Here is a 26523-nt window from a genome sequence, read left to right as displayed (position 1 = left end):
GGCAATGTCTGTTTTGAGGACATTCTGTGTCTTCATACCAGCCCAAGGCTCTGTACTGTTCCTTTTTTCTGCCATGTATTTTCCCTGAAAAACTAGCTCAGGTTGCAATGAGAACAGCATTTTGACTGCAAAAAGCTAACATATAAACTACAGCCTAGCAAGAAAGGAATAAGAGGAGGTCATGAAAGGAAAGGGACAGACACTGAAAAGCCAACTGCTTTGCCGTAAAGAAATAACAGCACACCAGGGCTTATTATGGGCTACCAGGCCAGCCAAACTCTAAAGGTGTATATCACGCTACTCGGCACCACCCCCGAAGGCACTCGGCATTTAGAGAGCAGGATCAAGAATAGAAAAAGCAAATCTTTACAAGCAGAGGCACCCGAGGAGGGCCCTGTCACCCAGAGCAACAGCAGGGTCCCTTACAGGCAGCGTCTTGCCGTCCTCCGCACACACACACATGATCACTTCCACATTCCTCTGTGTGGTCTTGTTGTACTTGTCAAAGTCACCTTGTAAGAGAGTGATGTAGATGTCATTCCTGACGTCCCCTGAGGCAGAGGGAGAAAGACAAGAGTTGGAGTCTGTGCAGCAGGAGAGACGTCCAACAGAGGGCGCGGGGAGTGGGGGACTGGTGGAAGTGCCCCCCACCTTGACGTCTGTTAATGACACTAAAATCAGAACTACTTGGAAAAGCATTTTTACTTCATCAGGGAGACTGGAGCAGTAGGTGACAAGAGGATGGAGGAACAGTAGGAAATCAGTTGCAAAAGGGGAGGTGGTCACAATTGGCCATGTTTTTCTCTCCGTCAAAAATCATTTAATTTTCATCCTCTAGTGACACCTTCTGGGAAGGCGAAGTAAAGCTTCAATTGGATTGATCTTGGTGCATGAATAAAAACCATGGACAGTTCTCTCCATGGGTCTTTTACTGTGCAGAAGGAGACAGAGTGACTTTCCACATGTGTCCAAGTAACACGGTCAGGGTCAGGGACAAGGTAGGGAGGATCTTCAGGAATTAAGGGGGTGGTGATAATTGAAAACCCTACAGGGAATGTACAGGAACTGATGTCTTAGTAAAGGCAGGCATAAATAAAATATGACTCCAGTGGACCACAAGTCAGCTGTGGAGAGAAGGGGTTAGTCGGTGAAAGTGGTCATGGATACAAGTACTAGACTCAAGTTTAAGGCAAATAGGCAAGTTTCAAAAGAGTATTATTTTTTTTTTCAAAAGAGTATTATTATAGAATCTCATTTACTTTTTTTTTTTTATTACATACACATTTGGAAACTACATATAGTCGTGGTTACTTCTGGAGACAAAGATTTAAGAGAGCTTTTACTGTTTCGCTGTATTCCTTTTTCATGTTATTGGACACTTTACTTTTTTATTTCTGTAATAAAAAATAGCTTAACAATTTAAGAAAATGACCATATTCACCCCCAGAAAGAGTGAAATTATTTTACATGAAGTAAAGTGGATGTCCATGGTAAATTTTTAAGTGATAAGTCAGTTACAGAACACTGTGCAGAGTATATCAAGTAATGGGACAGAAAGTATATAAAGTGTGATTCCATTTGTGAGGAGAAGTGCATGTGTATATATTCACGTATTTATGTTTATAATGTAAATGCACATATTTTTGGATATACAGCTGTTTTCAGCAGGGAAAGAAATAGAGAAAAGCAGTAGAAAAGAAAGGAGCTGGCTGTTGAAAGAGAAAATGGATCAGAGAACCTAGACCCCCCTCGACCCCTCCCGGCGGAAGGAGAACCTGGCATGATGATCTCCGGGAATCCCAGCTTCCTGGCCACCACAGTGGTCCTGTCCACGAGGTGTGGGTAGTCCTTGCGGATCTGAATGATGTCACCCACGAGCATCTTCATGGTCACCCAGAGGCCTGGAAGGGAGCACTCAAGATGAAGAGCCAACTTAAAGGTGCTCTCTCAGCCTCTCCCTCCCATGGTCTCTCCCCTTGTTCTCTCCCCAGAGGAGATCGTGGAAGCAGAGACAAGTGGCCACAGATGCAATGACCCAGCTCTGGGGGAGGACGGAAGTTGGGATGCAAAGAGCTCTGGAGTGAGACACCTCTGATTTGAATCCCGCCAGTTACTTCTAGAGGGCCAGCTTCTGTCACTACATCATACCCCTCTAAACCCAACCTGTGTAAAGTGGGCTTGATCCCACCTATCTTATAGGACTGTAGGAAGGAGGGAAGCAAACTAGGAAACATTTCAGTGCCTGAAACACAGGAGAGAGTCAGGATGCACCGATCCTCTCTCCCTTCTATTAGCACAGGACAGGTCTCCCTTCTGTTTCTCGGGTAGAGATTTCCATCTCTGTAGATCATGAGACACCACTCTTCACCAATGGCCTGTCTGGAAGGAAGCTGTCTTCACCAGAGTCTAGGGTTTTGATCTGGTTGCAGTAGAATCAAGGAGCCAAGCTGAAGTCAGGTCCAGCCTGCTTGACAGCAGGCACTGTACCCTTGCCCTCCGCTGTCCCCCTAGGAGGCGGTGACTTTTGCCCCAGGCAGGCTGCTGCAAGAAAGTCATTCTCAGCTGTCACCCTAGACAGAAACAAGAGAGCACAAAGCGCTTGCATGGTACCCTCCAAGGTCCCCCCTTGCGGTTTCAGGGTCCAGAAAGGGCCAGCCCTTTCTACACACCTTAGGTGAAAAGGGGCCTGCCCGGTGTCACTCAGAGTGTACCTGCTGTCAAGAAACACATCTCTCTCTTTCACAAAGCAATATGGCTCTGAAACTTGGAGAATACCTAGGCTACAAAGTAGAGGCCATTTGTATTCCTAGGAAGATTCTTAAAAAGAAAGGATCCCCAAGCCCTCAAAGTGCATATCTGCTCAGCCACGTGGCAAAGCTTTAGCTGCTCATGCTAAGTCCTAATCACATGCTAAATCCAAGTCACTGACCTCATTATCTGTTAAAAAAAAAAAAATCCTCCTTAAACAAATGAGGACAATATTCTCAAACTTGGGGTCTTATTCTCAAACTTTTTTAGATTAAGGAAAGGACGTTTACCTTCCTCACTGCCTCCTTTCAAGTAATGGACATTTGTGCCCATGAGGACGAGGTCCTGATTCCCTGTTACACGCCCCTGATATGCTGCTGCTTCATGGTCCCGGCCACATTTGCACTTGATGCACTGACCTGTTGTCACCTACCCATTTAATTCCCCACCGAAATATAAGCTTCATGAAAACAGCCATGTCGACCTTGTTCACCACCGCATGCTCTACGCTTAGCAAGTGCCCAGCTCTCTGCCAGCTTTCAGTCAAAGCTTGTTCAATAAATAACACCTGATGAATGAACAGGTTGAAAGCTGGATGGATTTGAATGCCTAGGCACTGAGACCATCATTCTTACCCTTTCCTCTTGGAAGGTCCTAACTGGCTATTATCAACTCAAGGAATCAGTTCATCCTGCTTCTGAGTGGCCCTCAATCAGGAAAAATGTGGTTTCAGAGAATAGAAAGTAATGGGAAATCACTCACGGGTGAAATGGAATGAAGTGCTGCTTTTCCTCATCACTTTCCGCTTTCCCCTTGATGATGTCTGTTATATCCATAACTAGAAAGAGAAGAGAAATGACTTAATGATTTAAGCCCTCCCGCCCCCAGGAAGGGATGACAATGGGATGAGATAGTAGGGCAGGAAGCTGGAACAGAAAAACTTAAAAGGCAGGAAAGCCAGCATCGGCCACCTGGCAAACGCCTTTGGGTAAGCCGGGCTGGGAGGACGGCAGCCAGAGAAACGTTTAAGAGCCAGGGGCTTAGCAGAGGCAGAGGGGAAAGAGAGCCACGCCCATGGAACTAAACAATTAGGTTTGCTTCTGACATGTTTCTATTAAAGGTCTACTATACTGACAAAATCCAAGCACAGTGACTCCCTGTAGGATCTGAAGAGCTAATCACCCTCTTATAAACGTGCTCATATTCACAGACACATATCTGGGGATCCTTGAACCCTACATTTCCAGAGGGATCCTGGATCTTCTGAAACTTCTCCTTAAATCAGCCACTGAAGGTCCATAAAACCAAGGTAAAGAACTCCTTCCCCAGAGCAGGGATTATAGAAATGGGGGCAGGGGGAAGAGCATTGAGACTTGCTAGCCAAATAGGGCCAAAATCCTAGTAACAAGAAATTCCTCAAACACTCCAGGCCCCCATCAGGGAGCCATTAAAACTGCCTGGGTAATGATCAACTAGTGACTGTATCTAGCTCAAAAGAGGAGTTAGGGAGCTGAGAGAAAGAGGGGAAACTGTTATCTGAACCTGATCAGCATCCATTCTTTCTGATGAACAGACACTCCCCTCACCTATTCTCAGTGAGCTATATTTGGGTAGAACAATCTCCCTCTGGTTCCAGAGTTGTAGCCTGGGGGATCAAGGAACCAAATCCCCCTGCCCAGAAAAGTACTTTGGGGATGAGCAAATGACATATATTTTAGCTCCTGGGGCTTCTCCTGAAACTAATGGAAAGGAAGTGCTCTCTGTCCCCTGGGCTGCTAAGCAGGTAGGATGCAAACTTGGAAGAGCTAGCCAACTAATTGGACAGCCACCTTCAGAATAAGTCAGCGAAAGGACACAGGAGCTGAGAGAGAGAGATGAAAACTCATTTGAGTTCCTGGATCCAGCAATGCCTGAAGCAATCTATCCCTGAATCTTTCATTTACACCAGATTGCTGTCACTGGAAACCAGAAGAGAAAGCCAGCTACAGCTGGAGACAAAGACACACTTTACAGTCAGGCCCTCGCTGCTTTAACAGGCACGTGGTGAGGTCAGGAGTATTCTGCATACAGAAGCAGAGCATCTAGAGCAGGTCGTGGATCCACCAGGTCCAAGTCCCTCATTTTGCAGATAAGGAAACTAAGGCCCTGGGGAAAGAGCTTGTCCAAGATCACCTATCTAGCTAGCTGGCAATAATGCCAGTTTAAACACCAGTTAGCTCAGGACAAGCTCATTTCTCCCATTCTGCCACTTGGCAAGAAGTGCCAGGGGACTTGTTGGAGAACCAGCTGATTTGTCATGACAGAAGATCTGGGTGTCCTCAGGAGAAACCTGAGACGTTGGGTTTAGATATGGCATACAGGGATTACAAATGTTATACAACTAAAATGTTGTATTTTAACCAAAAGAAGTAAAACTGGCATATAGAATTGCTATTTCCATGGGTGTCTAAATTGCCTTTTAAGAAAAAAAATGTACTTTAGCTTAAATAAAGTGAGTTAATTAAAAGAAAATATATTAGGTAAATAATATAGCAAGTGATAGTCAAATATAATAAAAGCCATAAAAGTGGGACAAGAATAATGAAGTCTTGGAAACTCCCAGGAGAGCTAAAGCTTGGAGAGAAATGCAGAGGTGATGTTTATCTCAAGCAGCCTCACTCGGTTGTGCCAAACGTCCACGTCCACCTGGAACTGAGCTGTGTGGTGGGTGACTCATCCTGTGTACCTGCACTTCCTGTCCTGGGTTGTTTTTTTTTTAAAGATGATTTGTTCCTCATGATTAGATCCCGCCCGTATTGTTCTTCCTTTTCCACCATGCTTGGGAGCGAAGATGCCCACGGCTCAGACGGCTCCGTGGTCCCAACTCTGCTCCAGATGTGGGGATTTCATTATTCACCAACTTCGTCATGATTCTGGACTTAGTCATCAATTACTTTGATTTAATCTCAAGAAATTTAAGTATTAGGGGCTGTCTGGCGTAGGCTTTTGAGCAAGGGAGGGCAAGGAGGAGAGCGAAAGAAAACGTCTGTGAGGCGCACTCCCCTCGGAGTGCGCCCCAGGAACAGGAGGTGCCGTGTGCGTGCCCTTACCTGCCACCCCAAAGGGCCGCCTCAGTCCCTGTGTGCACTTCTTTGTGTTCGTGTCCTTCAGGTCCATCTTCCCAACTCGGACTATTTGACAAATTAAGTAAATTTTATCCCTGTTGAGGTCTTTGTTTCCAAGATCCTGTAGGGCAGGAAGTGAATAGTTACATATTGTGTCTGATGAACAAAAAGTAGAAAAGAAAACCTAGTAATAGAGAATTCGCGAAGGGGGCTATGTTTTAGCACTTAGTATACGTGACATAATTGTATTATACAATTAGTCCTGGAAAATGTGGAAAACCAAGCTATCACATCCATTTCACACATAAGAAAGGTGAGTTTTAGAAAAGAAACTGGTGACAGGACTCTGGTGTTCAGTCCTGATTCTTCCACCTCAAATAGATGAGAAGAGAAGGATAGAGGTGCAATGTCAGCTATACAGACAGCAGTTCCCTACATGCCAGTGGATGGATCCAAAAATAGCATCAGCTACGAATGACTCCATCCATCTGGTCATACTCAGCGTCTCTGAGGGAGAAGGCCGAAGGGAGAAGGGAAAACCCTAACAATTTCTACTTGCATGTGTGCTCACTTGCTCAGTCGAGCCCGACTCTTTTGTCACCCCCCAGACTGTAGCCCAATAGGCTGCTCTGTCCATGGGATTCTCCAGGCAAGAATACCGGAGGGGGTTGCCATTCCCTTCCCCAGAGGATCTTCCTGACCCAGGGATTGAACCCACATCTCCTGCACTGGCAGGCAAATTCTTTACCACTAAGTCACCCAGGAAGCCCAAACAACTACCATTTACTGAGCACCTAATGTTGCCTGATAGCTCAGTTGGTAAAGAATCTGCTTGCAATGCAGGAGGCCCCGGTTTGATTCCTGGGTCGGGAAGATTCACTGGAGCAGGGATAGGCTACCCACTCCAGTATTCCTGGGCTCCCCTGGTGGCTCAGAAGGTAAAGAATCTGCCTGTAATGAGGGAGACGTGGTTTGATCCATGGGCTGGGAAGATCCCCTGGAGAAGGGAAAGGTTACCCACTCCAGTATTCTGGCCTAGAGAATTCCATGGACTATATAGTCCATGGGATCCCAAAGAGTCGGACGCGACTGAGCGACTTTCACTTTACTTCACTCAATGTATGTAAATCACCCAGGCATCAAACGACCCCAAGATCCGAGAGTTTCTAACACAACAGGGTTGACTCCAGCTCAGGCTACAGGTCCAGTACAGATGGGCAGGGACTCCATGCACTCACTTACTCTGGGCCCCTGGCTGAAGGATGACCTATCTTTCACAATAGGTGTACCTACTATCCCCAGAGCATGGGAAGGGACTGTGGCAAGACACTTACTGGTTCTTAAAACTTCCACCCAGAAGAGAGGCATATCACTTCCACTCCCATTTCACAGGCCAAAGCAAGGGCCATGGCCATACCTAACTGCAAGGGGAACAGAGAAGTGTACTGAACTGTGTGCTCAGAAGGAGGAACGCAGAAGCTGTGAACACACGGATGTCTCAAACACTGTGAGAAGGGTCTCACACGTCATTGTCTTCTTTGAGTCTTAACAGCTCTCCAAAGTTCTATCATGAATACTATTTGTTGTTTAGATGCTTAGTCGTGTCCAACCGTTTGTGACCATATGGACTGTAGCCCGCCAGGCTCCTCTGTTCATGGGATTCTCCAGGCAAGAATACTGAAGTGGGTTGCCATTTCCTCCTCGAGGGGATCTTCCCGATCCAGGGATCAAACCCACATCTCCTATACTGGCAGACGGATTCTTTACCACTGAGCAACGAGGAAAGCCCAATACTATTACTGTAGCCCAATTCAACATACAAGGAAACCAACACACAAGGAAGATAAAGGTCTTTCCCCAGGACATGACCTTAGTCCTTAGAGACACTGTCTGGTCACTTTGACCCCAAAGTCCATCAATCTAAATGCCACAATGTTTCTCCATCTCCAAACCCAGATGTTTTATCATTGGTGCTGTATGTATGGAGAAGTCTTGAGGCTACTGTAAGAATAAGACTGAAAACCAGAGGCAAGAGGCTAAGTCCAAAACCTGAGAACACCAGAGAACTCCTGACTACAGGGAACATTAATTGATAAGAGCTCATCTAAAAACCTCCATACCAACACTGAAACCAAGCTCTACCCACGATCCAACAAGTTCCAGAGCAAGACATACCACGCAAATTGTCTAGCAACTCAGGAACATAGCCCTGAGCTTTAATATTACAGGCTGCCCAAAGTCACACCAAACCCATAGACCTCTCAAAACTCACTACTGGACACTTCATTGCACTCCAGAGAGAAGAAATCCAGCTCCACCCACCAGAACACTGACGCAAGCTTCCCTAACCAGGAAACCTTGACAAGCTACTCGTCCAACCCCACCCACAGGGAGGAACCTCCACAATAAAGAGGAACCACAAACTGCCAGAATACAGAAAGGGCACCCCAAACACAGCAATCTAAACAAGACGAAAAGGCAGAGAAATACTCAGCAGGTAAAGGAACAGGATAAATGCCCACCAAACCAAATAAAAGAGGAAGAAATAGGGAGTCTACATGAAAAAGAATTCAGAATAATGATAGCAAAAATGATCCAAAATCTAAACACCACAATGCATTTCTTTCACCATCCAAAGGTGCACAGGAGGGAAACCCACCTGGACCACCCCAGCATTCCAGTGCCCTGCTCAAATCTAAAAGCTTCAGTGTTCCTGAGACCCTCTTCCAGCTGAGATTCAGCTGGAGAAGGAGGGCTGAGGCACGTTGTTGGCATCAGAGCAGAGATCCCTGGTTCTGGCTTCACTAGAGAAGGGTTACTTCTGTTCCAAGTTAATTTTCATGCAGGCATATGTTTGGGAACAGCCTGTCTGCTGACATCAGAGCCAGGGCCTGGTAAAGCAGTCATCCACAGCTTCTCACTATGGCTGGTGTGGGATAAAGAGGGACAGACATACAGCTTTTCTGGGAACAAGACATGGCCTCAACATGGTCCACACTTCCTGCTTGGGGGCTGTCACATGGTTACATTTTATGTGTCAACATGGATAGGCTATGCTGCCTAGCTGCTTGGTCAAACACTAGACTGGATGTATCTATGATGCACTTTGTAGGTCTGATTAGTATCTAAAATCAGTTGACTTTAAGTAAAGGGCATTTCCTTCCATGATGTAAGTGGGCCTCGTCTAATCAGTTGAAGGTCTTAAGAGCAAAACTTGAGGTTTCCCAGAGAAGAAGGCAGTCTGCCTCAAGACACTGCAATGTATCCCGGAGCTTTCAGACTGCTGTCCAGCCCTACCGATTTCAGACCTGTGAGCCCCTCACAGTCACATGAGCCAAATTCTTAAAATAAATTACGTATTTATGTATCTTGTTGGTTTCATTTCCCTGGAAAACCCTTCATTGATACAAGGTCTGGCCTCTCACAGCTGGAAGAATAGATTCTCCCCAGTCTCCCACTGGGAGGGAAACAGAGAAGGATGGGAGAGGGGGCTTTCTAACCACAGAAGCCCCTCCCCTCATTTGCATTTCTTGCCTTGCTCAGTAGGCAACTGAGTTTGAGTTGCCAATCATCCCACAGCCAGCCAGTGGGACAGCCTCTTCTCTGGCCTGTCTGACGCCTTCCTCCAACTCACCCTGAAATCCCCCTGAAATTCATCTTTAGAGGCCATGTTCATTATTTCATTTCTCTCCCCCCTACACTGGTAATAGCTCTCTATTTCTTACCCTGTTAGTGTTAATTTTCCCCAGCTGATGTGAAAGGTCCCAGACATAATATATTTCCAGCTATCCTATCCCACTGATTCCCCACTATTCTCTGCATGCAAGTACTCTATTTTTGTCACAAAGATTTCTTTATCGCTCCACAAACACACAATGCTCACTTTCAACTCTAGATCTTTCTGCCTAAGCCCCCCGTCTGTACCTCTGCCTCTAAAGATTACCTCTTATTCCTCTATATATCCACATCCTTCCCATTCTTGAAAGCTCAGGTCCTGTTTCCCTCATAATGATCTCCATCCTTAATTACTTCTCCCCTCCCATGCGGAATTTTTTATATTTTGAAATATCTATGTTGGTATCTTTCAGAGTCATTTCAGAGCCACAGAATCCCTGTCACCTGACAGGTCCCTTCCTAAATGTTACAGGATGAATTGTGCCACCCCACCCCCACCCACCACCAAACTCTTATGCTGACCTCCCATGTCTCAGAACATGACTGTGTTTGGAGACAGGGAGGTCAGAGAGGTGATTAAGCTAAAATGAGGTGATTAGGGTCGGCGCTAATCCAGTAAGATTGGTGTCCTTCCAAGGTGCCCGGGACACAAACACAGAAGAACGAGTGAACACTCAAGGAGAATGTGGCCACGTGCAAGCCAAGAGGAGAAGCCTGCCAGGAAACCAACAGTGTCAGCACCTGGGTCTCGGACTTCCGGGCACTGGAACTGTGGGAAACTGAATTCTTATTGTTTCAGCAAAAACACCACCCAGTGTGGATGTGACTGGTGACAGAGGTAAACTCCGATGCTGTAAAAAGCAACATTGCATAGCAACCTGCAATGTTAGGTCCAGGATTCAAGGCAAACTGGAAGCGCTCAAACAGGAGATGGCAAGAGTGAAAATCGACATTTGAGGAATTAGCCAACTAAAACGGACTGGAATGGGTGAATTTAACTCAGGTGACCATTATATCTACTACAGGGAGCAAGAATCCTTTAGAAGAAATGGAGTAGCCATCATGGTCAACAAAAGAGTCTGAAATGCAGTACTTGGATACAATCTCAAAAATGACAGAATGATTTCTGTTCATTTCCAAGGCAAACCATTCAATATCACAGTAATCCAACTCTAAGCCCCAACCAGTAATGCCGAAGAAACTGAAGTTGAATGGTTCTATGAAGACCTACAAGACCTTCTAGAACTCACACCCAAAAAAGATGTCCTTTTCATTACGGGGGACTGAAATGCGAAAGTAGGAAGTCAAGAAATACCTGGAGTAACAGGAAAATTTGGCCTCGAAATACAGAATGAAGCAGGGCAAAGGCTAATAAAGTTTTCCCCAGAGAATGCACTGGTCACAGCAAACACCCTCTTCCACCAACACAAGAGAAGACCCCACAAATGGACATCACCAGATGGTCAATACCAAATCAGACTGAATATATTCTTTTCAGCCAAAGATGGAGACACTCTACACAGTCAGCAAAAACAAGACCAGGAGCTGACTGTGGCTCAGATCATGAACTCTTTATTGCCAAATTCAGACTTAAATTGAAGAAAGTAGAGAAAACCACTAGACCATTCAGGTATGACCTAAATCAAATCCCTTTTGATGATAGAGTGGAAGTGACAAATAGATTCAAGGGATTAGATCTGATAGACAGAGTGCCTGAGGAACTATGGATGGAGGTTCATGACATTGTATAGAAGGCAGTGATCAAGACCATCCCCAAGAAAAAAATGCAAAAAAGGCAAAATGGTTGTCTGAGGAGGCCTTACAAATAGCTGTGAATAGAAGAGAAGTGAAAGGCAAAGGAGAAAAGGAAAGTTATTCCCATTTGAATGCAGAGTTCCAAAGAATAGCAAGGAGAGATAAGAAAGCCTTCCTCAGAGATCAATGCAAAGAAATAGAGGAAAACAAAAGAATGGGGAGGCTAGAGATCTCTTGAAGAAAATTAGAGATACCAAGAGAACATTTCAAGCAAAGATGGGAATGAGGACAGAAATGGTATGGCCCTAAAAAAAGCAGAAGATATTAAGAAGAGGTGGCACAAATACACAGAAGAACTATACAAAAAAACATCTTCATAACCCAGATAATTACAATGGTGTGATCATTTACCTAGAGCCAGACATCCTGGAATGCAAAGTCAAGTAGGCCTTAGGAATCATCACTATGAACAAAGCTAGTGGAGGTAATGGAATTCCAGCTGAGCTACTTCAAATCCTAAAAGAATGCTGTGAAAGTGCTGCACTCAACATGTCAGCAAATTTGGAAAACTCACCAGTGGCCACAGGACTGGAAAAGGACAGTTTTCATCCCAATCCCAAAGAAAGGCAATGCCAAAGAATATTCAAACTACCACACAATTGAACTCATCTCACATGCTAGCAAAGTAATGCTCAAAATTCTCCAAGCCAGGCTTCAACAGTACATGAACCGTGAACTTTCAGATGTTCAAGCTGGATTTAGAAAAGGCAGAGGAACCAGAGATCAAATTGCCAACATCCACTGGATCATAGAAAAAGCAAGAGAATTCCAGAAAAACATCTACTTCCGCTTTATTGACTACACCGAAGCCTTTGACTGTGTGGGTCACAACAAACTGTGGAGAATTCTTCAAGAGATGGGAATACCAGACCACCTGACCTGCCTCCTGAGAAATCTGTATGCAGGTCAAGAAGCAACAGTTAGAACTAGACATGGTCCCAAATCAGGAAAGGAGTACGTCAAGGCTGTACATTGTCACCGTGCTTATTTAACTTATATGCAGAGTACATCATGAGAAATGCTGGGCTGGATGAAGCACACGCTGGAATCAAGATTGCCGGGAGAAATATCAATAATCTCAGATATGCAGATGACACCACTCTTATGGCAGAAAGTGAAGAAGAACTAAAGAGCCTCTTGATGAAAGTGGAAGAGGACAGTGAAAAAGTTGACTTAAAGCTCAACATTCAGAAAACTGAGATCATGGCATCCGGTCCCATCACTTCATGGGAAATAGATGGGGAAACAGTGGAAACAGTGACAGACTTTATTTGTTTGGGCTCCAAAATCACTGCAGATGGTGACTGCAGCCATGAAATTAGAAGACACTTGCTCCTTGGAAACAAAGTTATGACCAACCTAGACAGAGTATTAAAAAGCAGAGACATTACTTTGCCAACAAAGGTCCATCTAGTCAAGGCTATGGTTTTTCCAGTAGTCATGTACGGATGTGAGAGTTGGACTATAAAGAAAGCTGAGCACTGAAGAATTGATGCTTTTGAACTGTGGTGTTGGAGAAGAATCTTGAGAGTCCCTTGGACTTAAAGGAGATCCAACCAGTCCATCCTAAAGGAAATCAGTCCTGAATATTCACTGGAAGGACTGATTCTGAAACTGAGACTCCAATACTTTGGCCACCTGATGCAAAGAACTGACTCATTTGAAAAGACCCTGCTGCTGGGAAAGACTGAAGGTGGGATGAGAAGGGGACGGCAGAGGGTGAGACGGTCGGATGGCATCACCGACTCGATGAGCATGAGTCTGAGTAAGCTCCGGGAGCTGGTGAGACAGGGAGGCCTGGCGTGCCGCAGTCCATGGGGTCACAAAGAGTCGGACACGACTGAGCAACTGAACAAACTGACTGAAGTCACCCCATCTATGGTACTTTGTAACAGCAGCCCAAGCAAATTAATACACTAGATAATCATATAAGTCTACCAGGTAAGCCCCCTTTTTACCCCTTTTCTATGAGAAAAAATTTCACTTGCTGAAAAGAAGACATCAGATCTTTAGGAGCTGTCTCATTGGAGACCCTTGGTATTAAGGAATCTTACTGCTATAAGAACAAGTAAAAATGCTTGAACGCAAATCATTCCCTGGAGGGTATAAAAACAAGCCAGTTCAGAAGTAGGCTTCAACCTCTGCTGTCTGCCAATCACTTTTACTTTGGCCTAACAAATCTCAGACACGTGGGGAAACCGAGGCAGGACAGCAAAACGGCAAACACGGGTTACCCGATTTAGTAATTCATTCATGCTCCTTCAGGGCTTCCCTGGTGGCTCAGACAGTAGAGAATCTGCCTGCGGTGCAGGAGATGTCGGTTCGATCCCTGGGTTGGGAAGATCCCCTGGAGAAGGGAATGGCTACCCACTTCTGTATTCTTGCCTGGAGCATCCCATGGACAGAGGAGCCTGGTGGGCTAGAGTCCATGGGGTTGCAAATAGTCAGATACGACTGAGCGACTAACACACTAGTGTTCATATCACCATTCAGCCTTGTCCTGTGTGTGTTAGCAGCGACCCCTCGGCTGGGGAAAATCTGAGGAGCCTTGTGTATAGGCTCCTTATCTCTTACAGAACCAGAGGGTGAATGCTCATGATGCAGACGGAAAGGAAATCCAGCATTTGCCCATCCCATGTGCCAGCTCCTCGGGCTCTACCCCAAAGAAGAAACTAGGAAGAGCTGACACCCAGAGACAAGAGAAATGAGGCCACCAAGGCACATGCCTGCCAAGTCATATCTCATCCCTAACTTAAACATCATCTCAATTCCCAACTGGACATAATTCCCAGTCAAACACCATCACATCACCCAGTTTTAATTATGTGCATTGCATGGATGGCCTCCTGACATCCCTCTTGTTTATTTACTCATTTAATTACTTTCTGAACTCCTCACCCCTTAACACCCTGAGCCCAGGAGCCTACCAGTTCACTTGTTGCTGTATCCTCAGCATCAAGCACAGAGCTTACAAATTGTAGGTGCTCACTGGGTAGCACATGAATCAATAGAAGAAGCTAGAGCACCATGACCTTTCCTGCCCTGAAATGAAGATTCCCATCATTTCAAGAGAGGGAAGTGTCACCAGTTAAGCCAGTCAACCAAAGTTCTCAAGTTCATCTGCTGTCGGAAGAAGAGATAGAGGCACAGGCAGAATTCCACTAAGGCAGGATCACAGTCTCATTATTACTGAGTGACACAAACTTACCAATGCCCTTTTCCGCGTGTTTACATCATGAATTGGTTCTCTGCAAAATGAACCACTGATTGATTCCCTGTCTCTCTCCCTCTTGTGAAACATCTGTCTCCTGGTTTAATCAGGAAGCTCCATGGGATTCTCCTATTTATCAAGAAAATAAATAGGCTCCTCCTTCTAACTAATAATAGATAAAGAGCATTGAGGCACATTTATATATGCCAAGAAAACTTTGTCTAAGCAATTAGGATCTATGATCTTATTCCAGGCCTCTGGCCCATTTTTCAAGGACTAACAAACAAAATAAATCAGCTGTGCTCCAATCTAATTGCAACACAACATAATACATAGAACTTAATGGGCTGTAACTGGAAAATTATTGTGGAGCAAGGTAGGTTAATCTAGCATGTTGGTCACTCCTGGATCAAACCCACGGGTTTGATCAATGTCCAGATCTCTCCCCAGTTCCTCCTCTGTAATCTCCCTTTTTCACAGGCAACACAGTGAAAAATCTCATACATGTTCTTCTCCCCAAAGACACTTGCAGAAAACACCAATATTCCTGGATATTTTAAGATCATACTCTAAACACACCTTGGTGTAAATAGGGAAAGAGTGGGTTCCTGCAGGAAATGATAACCCTTATCTCCTTCTTTCCAAGATTTCTCCTTTCTAGAACTAAAAGGCCAGGTCACTCTGAGAGATAAATCATCCAAATAACAACTGATTTCAACATTTCTACTTATGTGTTGCCTGCTGAGTATTGGTATTTAGCAGGATGAGCCCAGGGAACCATAAGATCCCTAGTCATCTATGACTTAATTATGTTCAGAATACCCAATTTACCAAGGCAGTCAATGTTCTAGAAAGGCCCTTATTAATATGAAGTATTTTGTAAAGGTTTTTTAGAGGGTCTGAACCAAAGACAGGAACTCACGTTAACTGTGAATTAATCTGAATCTGTTGTATCTAGTTCACCTAAACATTATCGCTGGAAGAGGTGTATGCTTGTTTACACAGTGCTCTTCACTGTGTGCACACAGGTGATAAAGAGATAGGGAGCGAAGAAGAGGGCTCCAGGAGGAGATCCATCTTCCCAAGAGTTTCCTTTTGGCAGAGACCCCAGAACACAGCTCTGCACCAAGGCCACGCTTCTTCCCAAGCACTGACCAGCCTCGTTTCCAAGACTGTGTGCTGGTGAGTGTGGGATGTGGTACCCAGAGGACTGCACACACCTACCGTGAAGACCACCTTCAGGTTATTGAGCATCTCGATCTCCTTCGGGAAGCCCCTGCTGCCCCATCGCACCAGGTAGTTCTCACTGTGGGAAGAGGAGTGACAGGCAGCCCGTTACTGTCAGGGGTCTCAACAGTCATTCAAGATACCCAGAGCCTCTGCTGTGGGCCCGACACCATGCTGGTTGCTGGGGACACGGGAGTGTCTGAGACAGCCTCTCCCTGTCTGTCCCTCCCTCCAGGAGATCACAGTCCCATCAGAGAGGCAGATGTGAGACAAGCCGGGCCATGGAATTACTAACATATGTGTGTTCACAACCTCTTTCCCTCTCCTATCTGGCAAGCAAATTCTAACCCAGCTGCCTAATGTTTTTGAAGAGCATCAGTGTTCTCTGTAGAGGTGATAAAGAGTGGCAGAGGGAAAAGATCCTTTCCTCTCAAGGGAAAGGATTTTTATGTGTTTTGTTGGACATTAAGAATATACTGATGTGCAGCCAGGTCCTTAAAAAGTTAAACATAGAGTTGTCATATGACCCAGCAATTCTACTCCTAGGTATCTGCCTGGGAGAATTAAAGACATATATTCATACAAAAACTTATACATGGGTGTTCATAACAGAGTTATTCATAATAGCCAAAAAGTAGAAATACCCTAAATGTCCATCAGCTGATGAATGGACAAACAAAATGTGATATATCCATTCAACAGAACTTCATTAATCCATATAAGTGGATATAGTACTGATTGACAATTACTATAACATGGATGAATCTTTAACATGTTATTTTAAGTGAAAGAAAACAGACACAAAAGGCCACATATTATATGATTCCATATATATTAAATTTCCAGAATAGGCAGGTCCATTGAGACAGAAAGTCGATTAGTGGGTGCCAGTAGGGTTAGGAAGAAGGGAACTGGGAGTGACTGCTAACGGGTATGGGTCTTATTGTTGGGGTGATGGAAATGCTGTAACATTAGAAAGTAGCAATGGTTGAACAAAATTAAAAATATATTAAAACCATTGAACTGCATATTAAAAAGTGGCAAAGTTTCTGTTATGTGAATTATGTCAATAGTAATAATGAAAAAGAAAAAATCATTAAAAAACAAACAAAAAGAATATATTAAGAATATATTAAAATTTCCTGGCAGTCTAGTGGTCAGGACTCTGTGCGCTCACTGTTGAGAGCCTGGGTTTAATCCCTGGTTGGGGAACTAAGATCCCACAAACCATACAGCACAGCCCCCCAAAAAAGAATGTATTTGCTCTTCCCACCCTATTTCCTTTTCAAGACTGAGTAAAGATCTGAATGATTTTAAGTAATCTATTGAGCCCATTGGATGTAGGACCATTTCCCTGAATGAATGTCACACTGTGATGGGCCCCAGGGCCTTAGCCATTCTCTAACACACACTTAAGTAACGATTCACATGCAGTCATGATAACTATAAGTTTACACAATGATGCTATAAAGAAAACGTTCAGGACGTTGTGAGGATGTACATCAGAAGAATCAGTCCTAGGCTGGGTGGCTAGGGGCGTCTTTGCTGAGGACACGACATGTAAATAAAGCTGGTCAGGCAAAGAGAGTGGGAAAGCCACAATGTGAGCAAAGGCCCTGAGATAGGATGGAGCTTATGCATCTAAAAAGCAGACCCAGGGGAAAAGTTGTAAGAGAAAACTTAGAAAGATAGGCCAGACCATGTAGGCCATATAGGATTTAAAGATTTTGGCATGATTCTTACAGTAGCAAGAACCCACTGACAGTTTGTATGAAGAGCAGTCACACAGTTCTGACACCTGATCATTTATCAGCTCGTAGCTTCTAGCAGCAATACATCGAACACACAGCCCTGCCTGGCTCATGCTGGTCAGTCTAGCTGCATCAGCAGGGTCAGGAAATCTAGCACTGCTCTTTTTTTTATTTATTTTTATTGGAGTATGTTTGCTTCACAGTATTGTGCTAGTCCCTACTATACAGACAATGAGTCAGCTGCACGCATACAGATTTCTCCTCCTTTTGGAGTTCCTTCCCATTCAGGTCACCGCAGCACATTAAGTATTGATTATTGATTAGTGCCCTGTGCTTACAATAGGTTCTCATTAGTTATCTGTTTTATACATAGCATCAACAGTATATATATGTCAATGCCAATCTCCCAGTTTCTCCCACCCCTCCGTTCACCCTTGGTATCCATACTTTTGTTCTCTTTGTCTGTCTCTATTTCTGCTTTGCAAATCCGATCACCTATACCATTTTTCTAGTACTTCTTTAACTTAGGAGAAGATTAGTATAGTTTGCTGAGTTGATTCGTTCAGTTTTTCATGTCATCCAGGAGCATATCGTTGGTTCTAAATAAATGCCCGTTATCTTGAATTGGGATATAAACAAAATAAAACTCAAAACCAAGTCAGCCCAAAAGACATAATAAGAGAATTCAGCAAACTTAAAGCAAATCACCTTCTTTTTTGAAAAGTTTGTTCTCTCTGATGTTCTGTTCTTTTCTCTCATTTTACCTCTAGAAGACTAATAACAGTAGTCTGAGCAAAGTTCATTGGGGAAATAGAACATATAACAAAAAGAACACAGCATCAGATTAACCAATGGTTAAAATGTAATCAAGTTAAAGGAACTTTTTTTAGTAAGATCTAAAAATTTAAGTGGAATTTTCATTAAAATAACCAAGAAGCCTCCGAGACTCCATATACGAAAAATATTTTATCATTATTTCCCATTGGTTATTTCTGGACCACCATAGTGAAATATCTGGGTATTTCTCAGAACCTTTAATCATATGGGGCTTCCCTGATAGCTCAGTTGGTAAAGAATCCACCTACAATGCAGGAGACCCCAGTTCGATTCCTGGGTAGGGAAGATCCGCTGGAGAAAGGATAGGCTACCCACTCCAGTATTCTTGAACTTCCCTTGTGGCTCAGCTGGTAAAGAATCCTCCTGCAATGCGAAGGACCTGGGTTCAATCCCTGGGTAGAGAAGATCCCCTGGAGAAGGGAAAGGCTACCCACTCCAGTATTCTGGCCTGGAGAATTTCATGGACTGTTAGTCTATGGGATCACAACAAGTCGGACATGACTGAGCAATTTTCACTTCACTTAACCACACATGGCATCCCCAGTAGAGAACTAACCAGCCAGGTCTAAACACCAGGCACCAGAAATTTTAAGAATCATAAATAAGAAAAACAATCTAGAAGGCTGATCTGGCCCCTTCCATCTTTGCCCAGGGAGATCTGGATGGTAAATTTGAAGGCCTACCTGGCATTAAGACAGGTAAGACCTCTTCCATAAGACCTCTTCTCCTCAGGGGAAGGGGGAGAACCATTCCAACTCTTTCTTGAGCTTCTTTCGGAAATTAGTTTTGCCCCGGCCTGATGCCTGAGCTGCTTGCTTTTTGTCCTACAAAAACTTACCTTAAGTTTCCCAAACCAAATCTCTGCAGACATCCACTGGAATCTCATTCCATTCATCTCAATATTGAAATATTCCATTCATCTCAATATTGAAAAGTTGAAAGTGAAAGTCGCTCAGTCATGTCCAACTCTTTGGGACCCCATGGACATAGTCCCTGGAATTCTCCAGGCCAGAATACCAGAGTGGACAGCCTTTCCCTTCTCCAGGGGATCTTCCCAACCCAGGGATCGAACCCAGGTCTCCCGCATTGCAGGCAGATTCTTTACCAGCTGAGCCACAAGGGAAAAGTTGATCCCAGCCAAATTCTCCCCAGCCCACCTCTAGGCCACACTGCTGACGCACTAACTTGCCTGAGGCTCACTGTAGGCACCTCCTTGCTAGGGCAGGCAGGAGTGGGGAGAATTGGTTTCTTAGGGAAATAACAGCTACCCAGCTTCAGACTGACATGGGGAGTGCTTCCCAGTTCCCCGGCCCCTTCCCTGTATGGTGCCTGCTCTCTTCTTTCTTTGTTTTCTACTCTTTTTCCCTTCATTCTCTGGCAGAGGGTGGGCTCTACCCCTCATCCCTCCCTCTCCTGAGGGCTCCTCTGTGTCTCCAGCACTCTCAGAGGCATCACTCAGGCATGCCCTGTCGAGCACATCATTTGATGTGGCACATCAGGGAACAGAGCTGCCATCTCACTGATCCATTGCTTCCCTCCCCAGAGCTGGTTCAGGCCATCCATCACTTCGATGAGCCAGTAGGCCAGGCACCCTTGTCAATTCAGCTATGAGGAATCCTTGTGTTTTTTCGAGAGGCAAGGAGCACTTTCATGATCTTTGTCACAGGTGTCTTGGGAGCAGCTGGCAGGGAATAGCAAGGAGCCTATGACATGCCCAGCATCTCAAGGTGGGTGCTAAGGAAGCAGGAACACTTGCTCAGTGTCTGCTGAGGCCTAGCCAGAGGAGCTGGACTGATTCTTTAAATTAGGGATTTAAGTTTGCTATAAAAAATAGCTTTCCACCATACAGTGCTAAGACCCTGGTGAGACCCACTGAGGATATCTGATACAGCTCTTTCCTTGGTAACAAGACTAAATTGGAAACTAGCTTATCTTTGGAGTCAGATGGGAGAAATCTCACCTCTGCCATTTTATAAATATATGTGATCTTGTGCAAGTCATTTGACCTCTCTGAGACTCATTGTCTCATCCAAATCATATGGAATAATGAGGATTATATGGGATCATATACAGACCTCAGTTTAATCTTCTTAGATAGTCAATCTATGTTTCATAAATGTCTCCAGGAGGGCCATTATTTTCTAAAATGAATTTTGTAAGTTACTAGGAACTGTATGGGGCTTCCCAGGTGGCTCGGTGATAAAGAATCTGCCTGCTAAGCAGGAGACACAGGGAAGATCCCCTGGAGGATCTTCCTGGAGAAGGGTTGGGAAGATCCCCTGGAGAAGGAAATGGCAATGCACTTCAGTATTCTTGCCTGGGAAATACTATGGACAGAGGAGCCTGGCAGGGTATATAGTTCATGGGGTCACAAAGAGTCAGACATGACTTAGAAATTTCATCAACACAATCAAGGTAAGAAGATATCACATTCTCAACTGAAGCAGAAGGCTCACGCTCTAGCTCCAAACTATTGCATTAACTGGGATCTCAAATATGGGACTGTATGTTGGCTCAAAACTCCACTGGAGGGGACAGGCAGTGGTCACCTGAGAGGAAGGATGGACTGAGCCACAAGTAGAGGCCAAGGCTGGCAGTGGGGGCCAGAGACACATCAAAGTCTTTTCTCAGGAGATTCCCAACACTGGCCTTCCTCGAAATGAGGTGCCCGGAAGTTCCCTTACCTTTTCCATTCCCAAGAACAATTAATTAAGGTGATTACAATAATAGCCACTGCCACTTGGAGCACCATGTGACAGGCCCTGTGCGTCATGTGCTTTTTCTTATTAAAAGCCTGTGACCCTGTGAGGTTGATGCGTACATTTTACAAATGGGACACTCAGGCTTAAGAAAGATTAACAACTTGCCCAAGCCTAAGAAGGAGTAAATGGTGGGGCCACAGTGTGAACCCGCCTAGATCCTAGATTCCAGAGCTCACACTCCTAGCCTGTCACTGACATTGAGGGCACGGCATTTTCACCATTCATTTCTTAACTCTCTGTTTTAAAAATATATTTTTATTCTATTCAGTGCTACCTGTTTGAATCTTGTTATTTCCGTTGTTTCCCATTAATCAAAAATTGCTTACAAAACCCTATTGTATGATGTGGATACACCTAGAGTCTGTCATTCAGAGTGAAATGAGTCAGACACAGAGAAACAAACATTGTACAGTAACAGGCACAGACTAACGGACTGGCTCAAAGTCGGGAAAGGAGCACATCAAGGCCGTATATTGCCACTCTGCTTATTTAACTTATATGCAGAGTACATTGTGCAAAATGCCAAGCTGGGTGAATCACTAATAGGAATCAAGATTGCCAGAAGAAATATCAACAGCCTCAGGTATGCAGATGATACCACCCTCATGGCAAAAAGGGAAGAGGAACTAAAGAGCCTCTTGATGAAGGTGAAAGAGGAGAGTGAAAAAGCTGACTTAAAACTCAACATTCAAAAAACTAAGATCATGGTATCCAGTCCCATCTCTTCATGGCAAATAGATGGGGGAACAGTGGCAGATAGTATTTTCTTGGGCTCCAAAATCACCTGTGGACAGTGCCTGCAGCCCTGAAATTAAAAGACACTTGTTCCTTGGAACAAAAGCTATGACAAGCCTAGACGGGGTATTAAAACCAGAGACATTACTTTGTTGACAAATGTCCTTATAGTCAAAGTTATGATTTTTCCAGTAGCCATGTACAGATGTGAGAAGTGGACTATAAAGAAGGCTGAGAGCTGAAGAATTGATGCTTTCGAACTGTGGTGCTGGAGAAGACTCCTTCGAGAGTCCCTTGAGCAGCAAGGAGATCAAACCAGTCAATCCTAAACGAAATCGATCCTGAATATTCATTGGAAGGGCTGATGCAGAAGCTGAAGCTTCAGTATTTTGGCCACCTGATGTGAAGAGCTGACTCACTGGAAAAGACCCTGATGCTGGGAAAGAATGAAGGCAGGAGGAGAAGGGGATAACAGAAGATGAGATGGTTGAATGGCATCACCTACTCAATGTACATGAGCTTGAGCAGGCTCTAGGAGAAGGAGAGGGAAGCCTAGGTGCTTAGTTCTGGGGTAACAAAGAATCAGACATGACAGCAATTAAAGAACAAAAACACACATATATGGAATCTAGAAAAATGGTACTGTAGAGCAGGAATAGAGACACAGATGCAGAGAACGGACACAGCAGGGGAAGGAGAGGATGGGACATATTGAGACGGTACCATTGACATATATACATTAATGTGTAAAATAGATAGCTAGTGGGAAGTTGCTATACAGGGACTTAGCTCAGTGCTCTGCGATGACCTAGAGAGGTGGGATTGGTGGGACAGGTGGGAGGCAGGGGTATATACACATATAGAGGATACACATATATATATATACACAATTAGCAGAAGCTAATACAGCAGTGTAAAGCAATTATATTTCAATTAAAAATAAAAATACACATATAATATGTTTAAAAAAATTTAAAAACCCTACTATGTAACCATAACTCTACTTTTAGAAAAAATGCCATTGTAAGTAATATTTCCACCTGACTCCCACACCCAAAAGAAGCTATGTCCACATTCTCAGTTAGGCTGTTTTTCTACTGGGTGGGAGTTTCTCCACAAGTAATAGCGTAAGGAAAAGATGCTCAGAGCTCTGCCAACCCCCACCTCCCAAACATAGAGAAGTCAGGCAACACTGAACATACTTACCTTATGACCATTTGCTTGTTGGGGTCATAGAGAGACATGAAGAGCTCAGCATCTTCCCCAATTCTGCACACAAAGTTTCTCACGAAGACATAGAGGCTATGGGTAGGGGATGAGGAGATCCTGGAATACATTCCATAATCAGGCTGATCTTTTGACTGAGGTGGAAGGGAAAAGAGAAGAAAAGAGAAAATTAGCCCTGCACCACTTAGGACAATGGAAAGTGGGCCCAGGATATTGAGAACTATGTAGGTTTTGAGCCTAAAGATTTCAACCTTATATTCAGGCCTTCCACCAAAAGCATCTTTTGTCTAAGTCAAGTCACTTTGACTCTCTTGATCTTGATCTTAGGGAATACCGCAAACAATCTAGCCTTCCTCATAAAATTTAGTGTCATAAAAAGCACAAACTATATAAAAGAAAAAAATGTTTAAACAGACTTTATCAAGACTAAATATTTTGCTCATTGAAAGATACATTTCTCCCAGGTAAGCACTGGGAGAAAATATATTTGCAGAACATACATCTGATAAAAAAAAATCGCATCTGGAATATACAAAGAATTCTTGGGAAAAAAAAAAAAAGAATTCTTGGGGTTGGAGAAGGGGGTTGAACTGCAAAGAAACACAAAGAAACTTTTAGATGTTGGAACTATTCTATACCTTAATTGTGGTAGAGTTTGCCCAATACTATATATTAATAAAATTCATTAGATTGCAATTTTAAATGAACTGACTTTATTGTATGAAAATTATATCTCAGTAAAGCTAAAAATAAAATTGCTTTCAAATAATGCACAGTGGTAAAATACTTTAAAAAATATAAACCAGATTAGGTTAACACTGTAAAGATTATATGTCCTTGGAATCTTTTGTTGGCTTCCTACCACAGTTGGAATAACATCTTATTCTTTCCCATGACCCTTAGGTCCTGTGAGAGCCGACTCCTACTACCTGCCTCTCCAAAGTATTAACTAAACTCTTTCACTGCTCTTTAGGCCCCATCCATACTGGCCTTTCTACTCCTTGAACATTCAGAGCTCAGTCCTACCTCAGGGCCTTTGCACATGCCGACCACCACCCCCCAATCCCGCATTGAACATCTTATCCCCAAATCTTCCTAGGCCTGTTGCCATCACATTATACAAATGTCATCTCAGATGTCCCTCCTGGGAGAGGACTTTCCTAATGGTACCTTTTAAAATAGCTCCTGATTCACTCTGTTTCACATAACCCTAATTGACTGCCTTTTAGAAATTCATCCCCATCTGGAATTATTTACTCAGTGACTTTTTTTTACATTTCTTCTTTTTTCCTCTCTGGAATAGAAAAGCCTGGCATTAAACTTCTCATGGGCTATCTGTAGAATGAATCAAAATCTGAGTACAAAACACAATAAAATGCATGTTGTTACTGATCATCTCAGGTCACAGGACAGATGTCCCTTTGAATAATATACAGTCTGGTTAATTAGATTATTTTAAGCTTACGGTGTGCTAAAGCCTGCTTCCTTTGGCCAAACAAAGTCTGTTTCACAAAGCTCACCATTTCTTCTTTAATACGCTCTGTGATTTTATCAGTCGCTTCTTCATGTGCATGGAACAAGCTGATGACGCTGGTATTATCAGGGTCCAAGATATTTCCGTCTTCATCTCTGACAATCAGATCAAGCTCAAGGATTCTGAAAAGCAAGAATGTGAGATGAGGATAAATCAAGGGAGGTGGAAGCCTATAGAACATTGGTGAGAAGTTTCTACCAGAAAGTTCACATGATTTCTGACAGTCATAGTCTCCCTTAGGACAGCTCTACACAGATAGCCTTGCATGCAGATGGGAGGCATAGTGATATAGCTCAGCCTTTCTGGGAGGTATTGTAGCAGTGTGTATTAAAAAAAAATAATGCATATTTCCTGTGATAGTGAACCTAGAGAAACAACCACACTTGAACAAGGATATGTGTGCATCAGCAAAGTATTAAAAACATAAAATGAACTTAGTGAGCTAGTTAACACTAAAATGTCTGTCAAAAGAGAAAATGGCTAAATAAATCTGTAATGGAATTCGTAATGAAATTCCATGTAGTAGGCTTTAAAACTATGACATAGTTTTGATGTGTTTATTTCTTTCTTTATTTGGTTGACCCAGGTCTTAGCACACGGGTTCTTTGATTTTCATTTTGGTATGTGGGATATGTGTTCTTATTTTTTAGTTCCAGCATTAGTTGCAACATGTGGGGTCTAGTTCCCTGACCAGGAATCGAGTCTGGGATCCCTACCTCAGGAGTATCGAGTCTTAGCCACTGGGCCCCCAGAGAAGTCCCTAGTTCTGATATGTTTAATGATACAGATTGCTGGGGTGGGGGGGGGGGAATCAAGCTTGAAAAGATGCATACAGTGTTTTCAGTGAAAAAACCAAGCAAGGCAGGTATGTGACCTGGGTGCATGTGCAGAGAGCAAGGTATGCACACAGTGCACCAACACTGGCAACATGCGTGTCTGCGAGGACAGGCAGGCCCCGGGACTAGGAGGGCTGGAGGGGTCAAGGGAGAATTTTGCCTTATCTCTTTTTGTTTAATGCTTATATAATAGAACATAATGCAGTATGATATACGATACACAATGTAGGGAAGGTATTCACGTACCATTTATTAATAATATTTTGAAAATAGTTGTTGGGGGTGGGAATCTCAGATATATCATTGTTACCCATGGTTTGCTCTTTAACTCTGTGACTTCAGGGTCACAAGATTTTCCCCTGTTTGGTATTGATTTGTTTCAACTGCAGCTGCCATTCTGATTGGCATCAATGATACTAATAACAGCAAAATACTCACACAGCACTTTCAATAAGCTGTACATTAAATTGCTCACACATATTAAGGCCTTTAATTTTTATAACAACTCTATGAGGGAGGTACTATTAATACTTCCATTTTACAGATGAAGAAAAGACTGAGGATAATTTCTTCATGTCACATAGCTAGTAAAAAGTAATGTGGCAGCTTTGTTTGCACTCTTTTTATTTTCAGTGCATTAAATTTACTCATAAAAAATTCTAAAATGTACAATTTTTCCTTTTTAACCAAGTATAATAAAACATAAAAAACCCCAAAACAGAACTCTTGACACTTACAATTCAAAATCAAATTAACAGAACATTACATATCTACAAAACTGTATCTTTAAAACATAGTTATAAAGTTACATCCAATTTTGTAGAATTGGCATAGAAGAATGGCTCAAAAATGCACCTTTATGGTACAGTTTCTAGTTAACAGGCTCTTAGAAGCAGTACTGGGTTGGGGGACGGGGTGTACGTGTGCAGAGGTCCTAACTTAAAGCTGCCTTGGCACTTGATGCTGATGTGGAGGCACTCCGTTGTCCATCCATAGAAAGGAGAGGGAGACTCTGAGAGCAACAGCAGTGGTCCTGCTTAGGGCCCACAATCAACTACCAG

General features: G+C 43.6%; 1 protein-coding gene across 1 annotated transcript in view; it reads right to left on the bottom strand.

The window, feature by feature from the left end:
* Positions 1-26523, bottom strand: part of DOCK2 (dedicator of cytokinesis 2) — a 468222-nt gene that overhangs the window by 404267 nt on the left and 37432 nt on the right. The window contains 9 exon segments of the mRNA XM_043488772.1: positions 427-551; positions 1776-1901; positions 2483-2543; positions 2546-2570; positions 3511-3586; positions 5838-5973; positions 15778-15859; positions 23072-23226; positions 24613-24748. Coding sequence (XP_043344707.1) covers positions 427-551; positions 1776-1901; positions 2483-2543; positions 2546-2570; positions 3511-3586; positions 5838-5973; positions 15778-15859; positions 23072-23226; positions 24613-24748 — 922 coding nt within the window.

This window comes from Cervus canadensis, chromosome 16 (genome assembly GCF_019320065.1).
Source record: "Cervus canadensis isolate Bull #8, Minnesota chromosome 16, ASM1932006v1, whole genome shotgun sequence".
Classification (NCBI taxonomy): domain Eukaryota; kingdom Metazoa; phylum Chordata; class Mammalia; order Artiodactyla; family Cervidae; genus Cervus; species Cervus canadensis.
The sequence above is the reverse complement of the archived record's forward strand: the minus strand, read 5'-3'. Positions and strand labels throughout refer to the sequence as shown.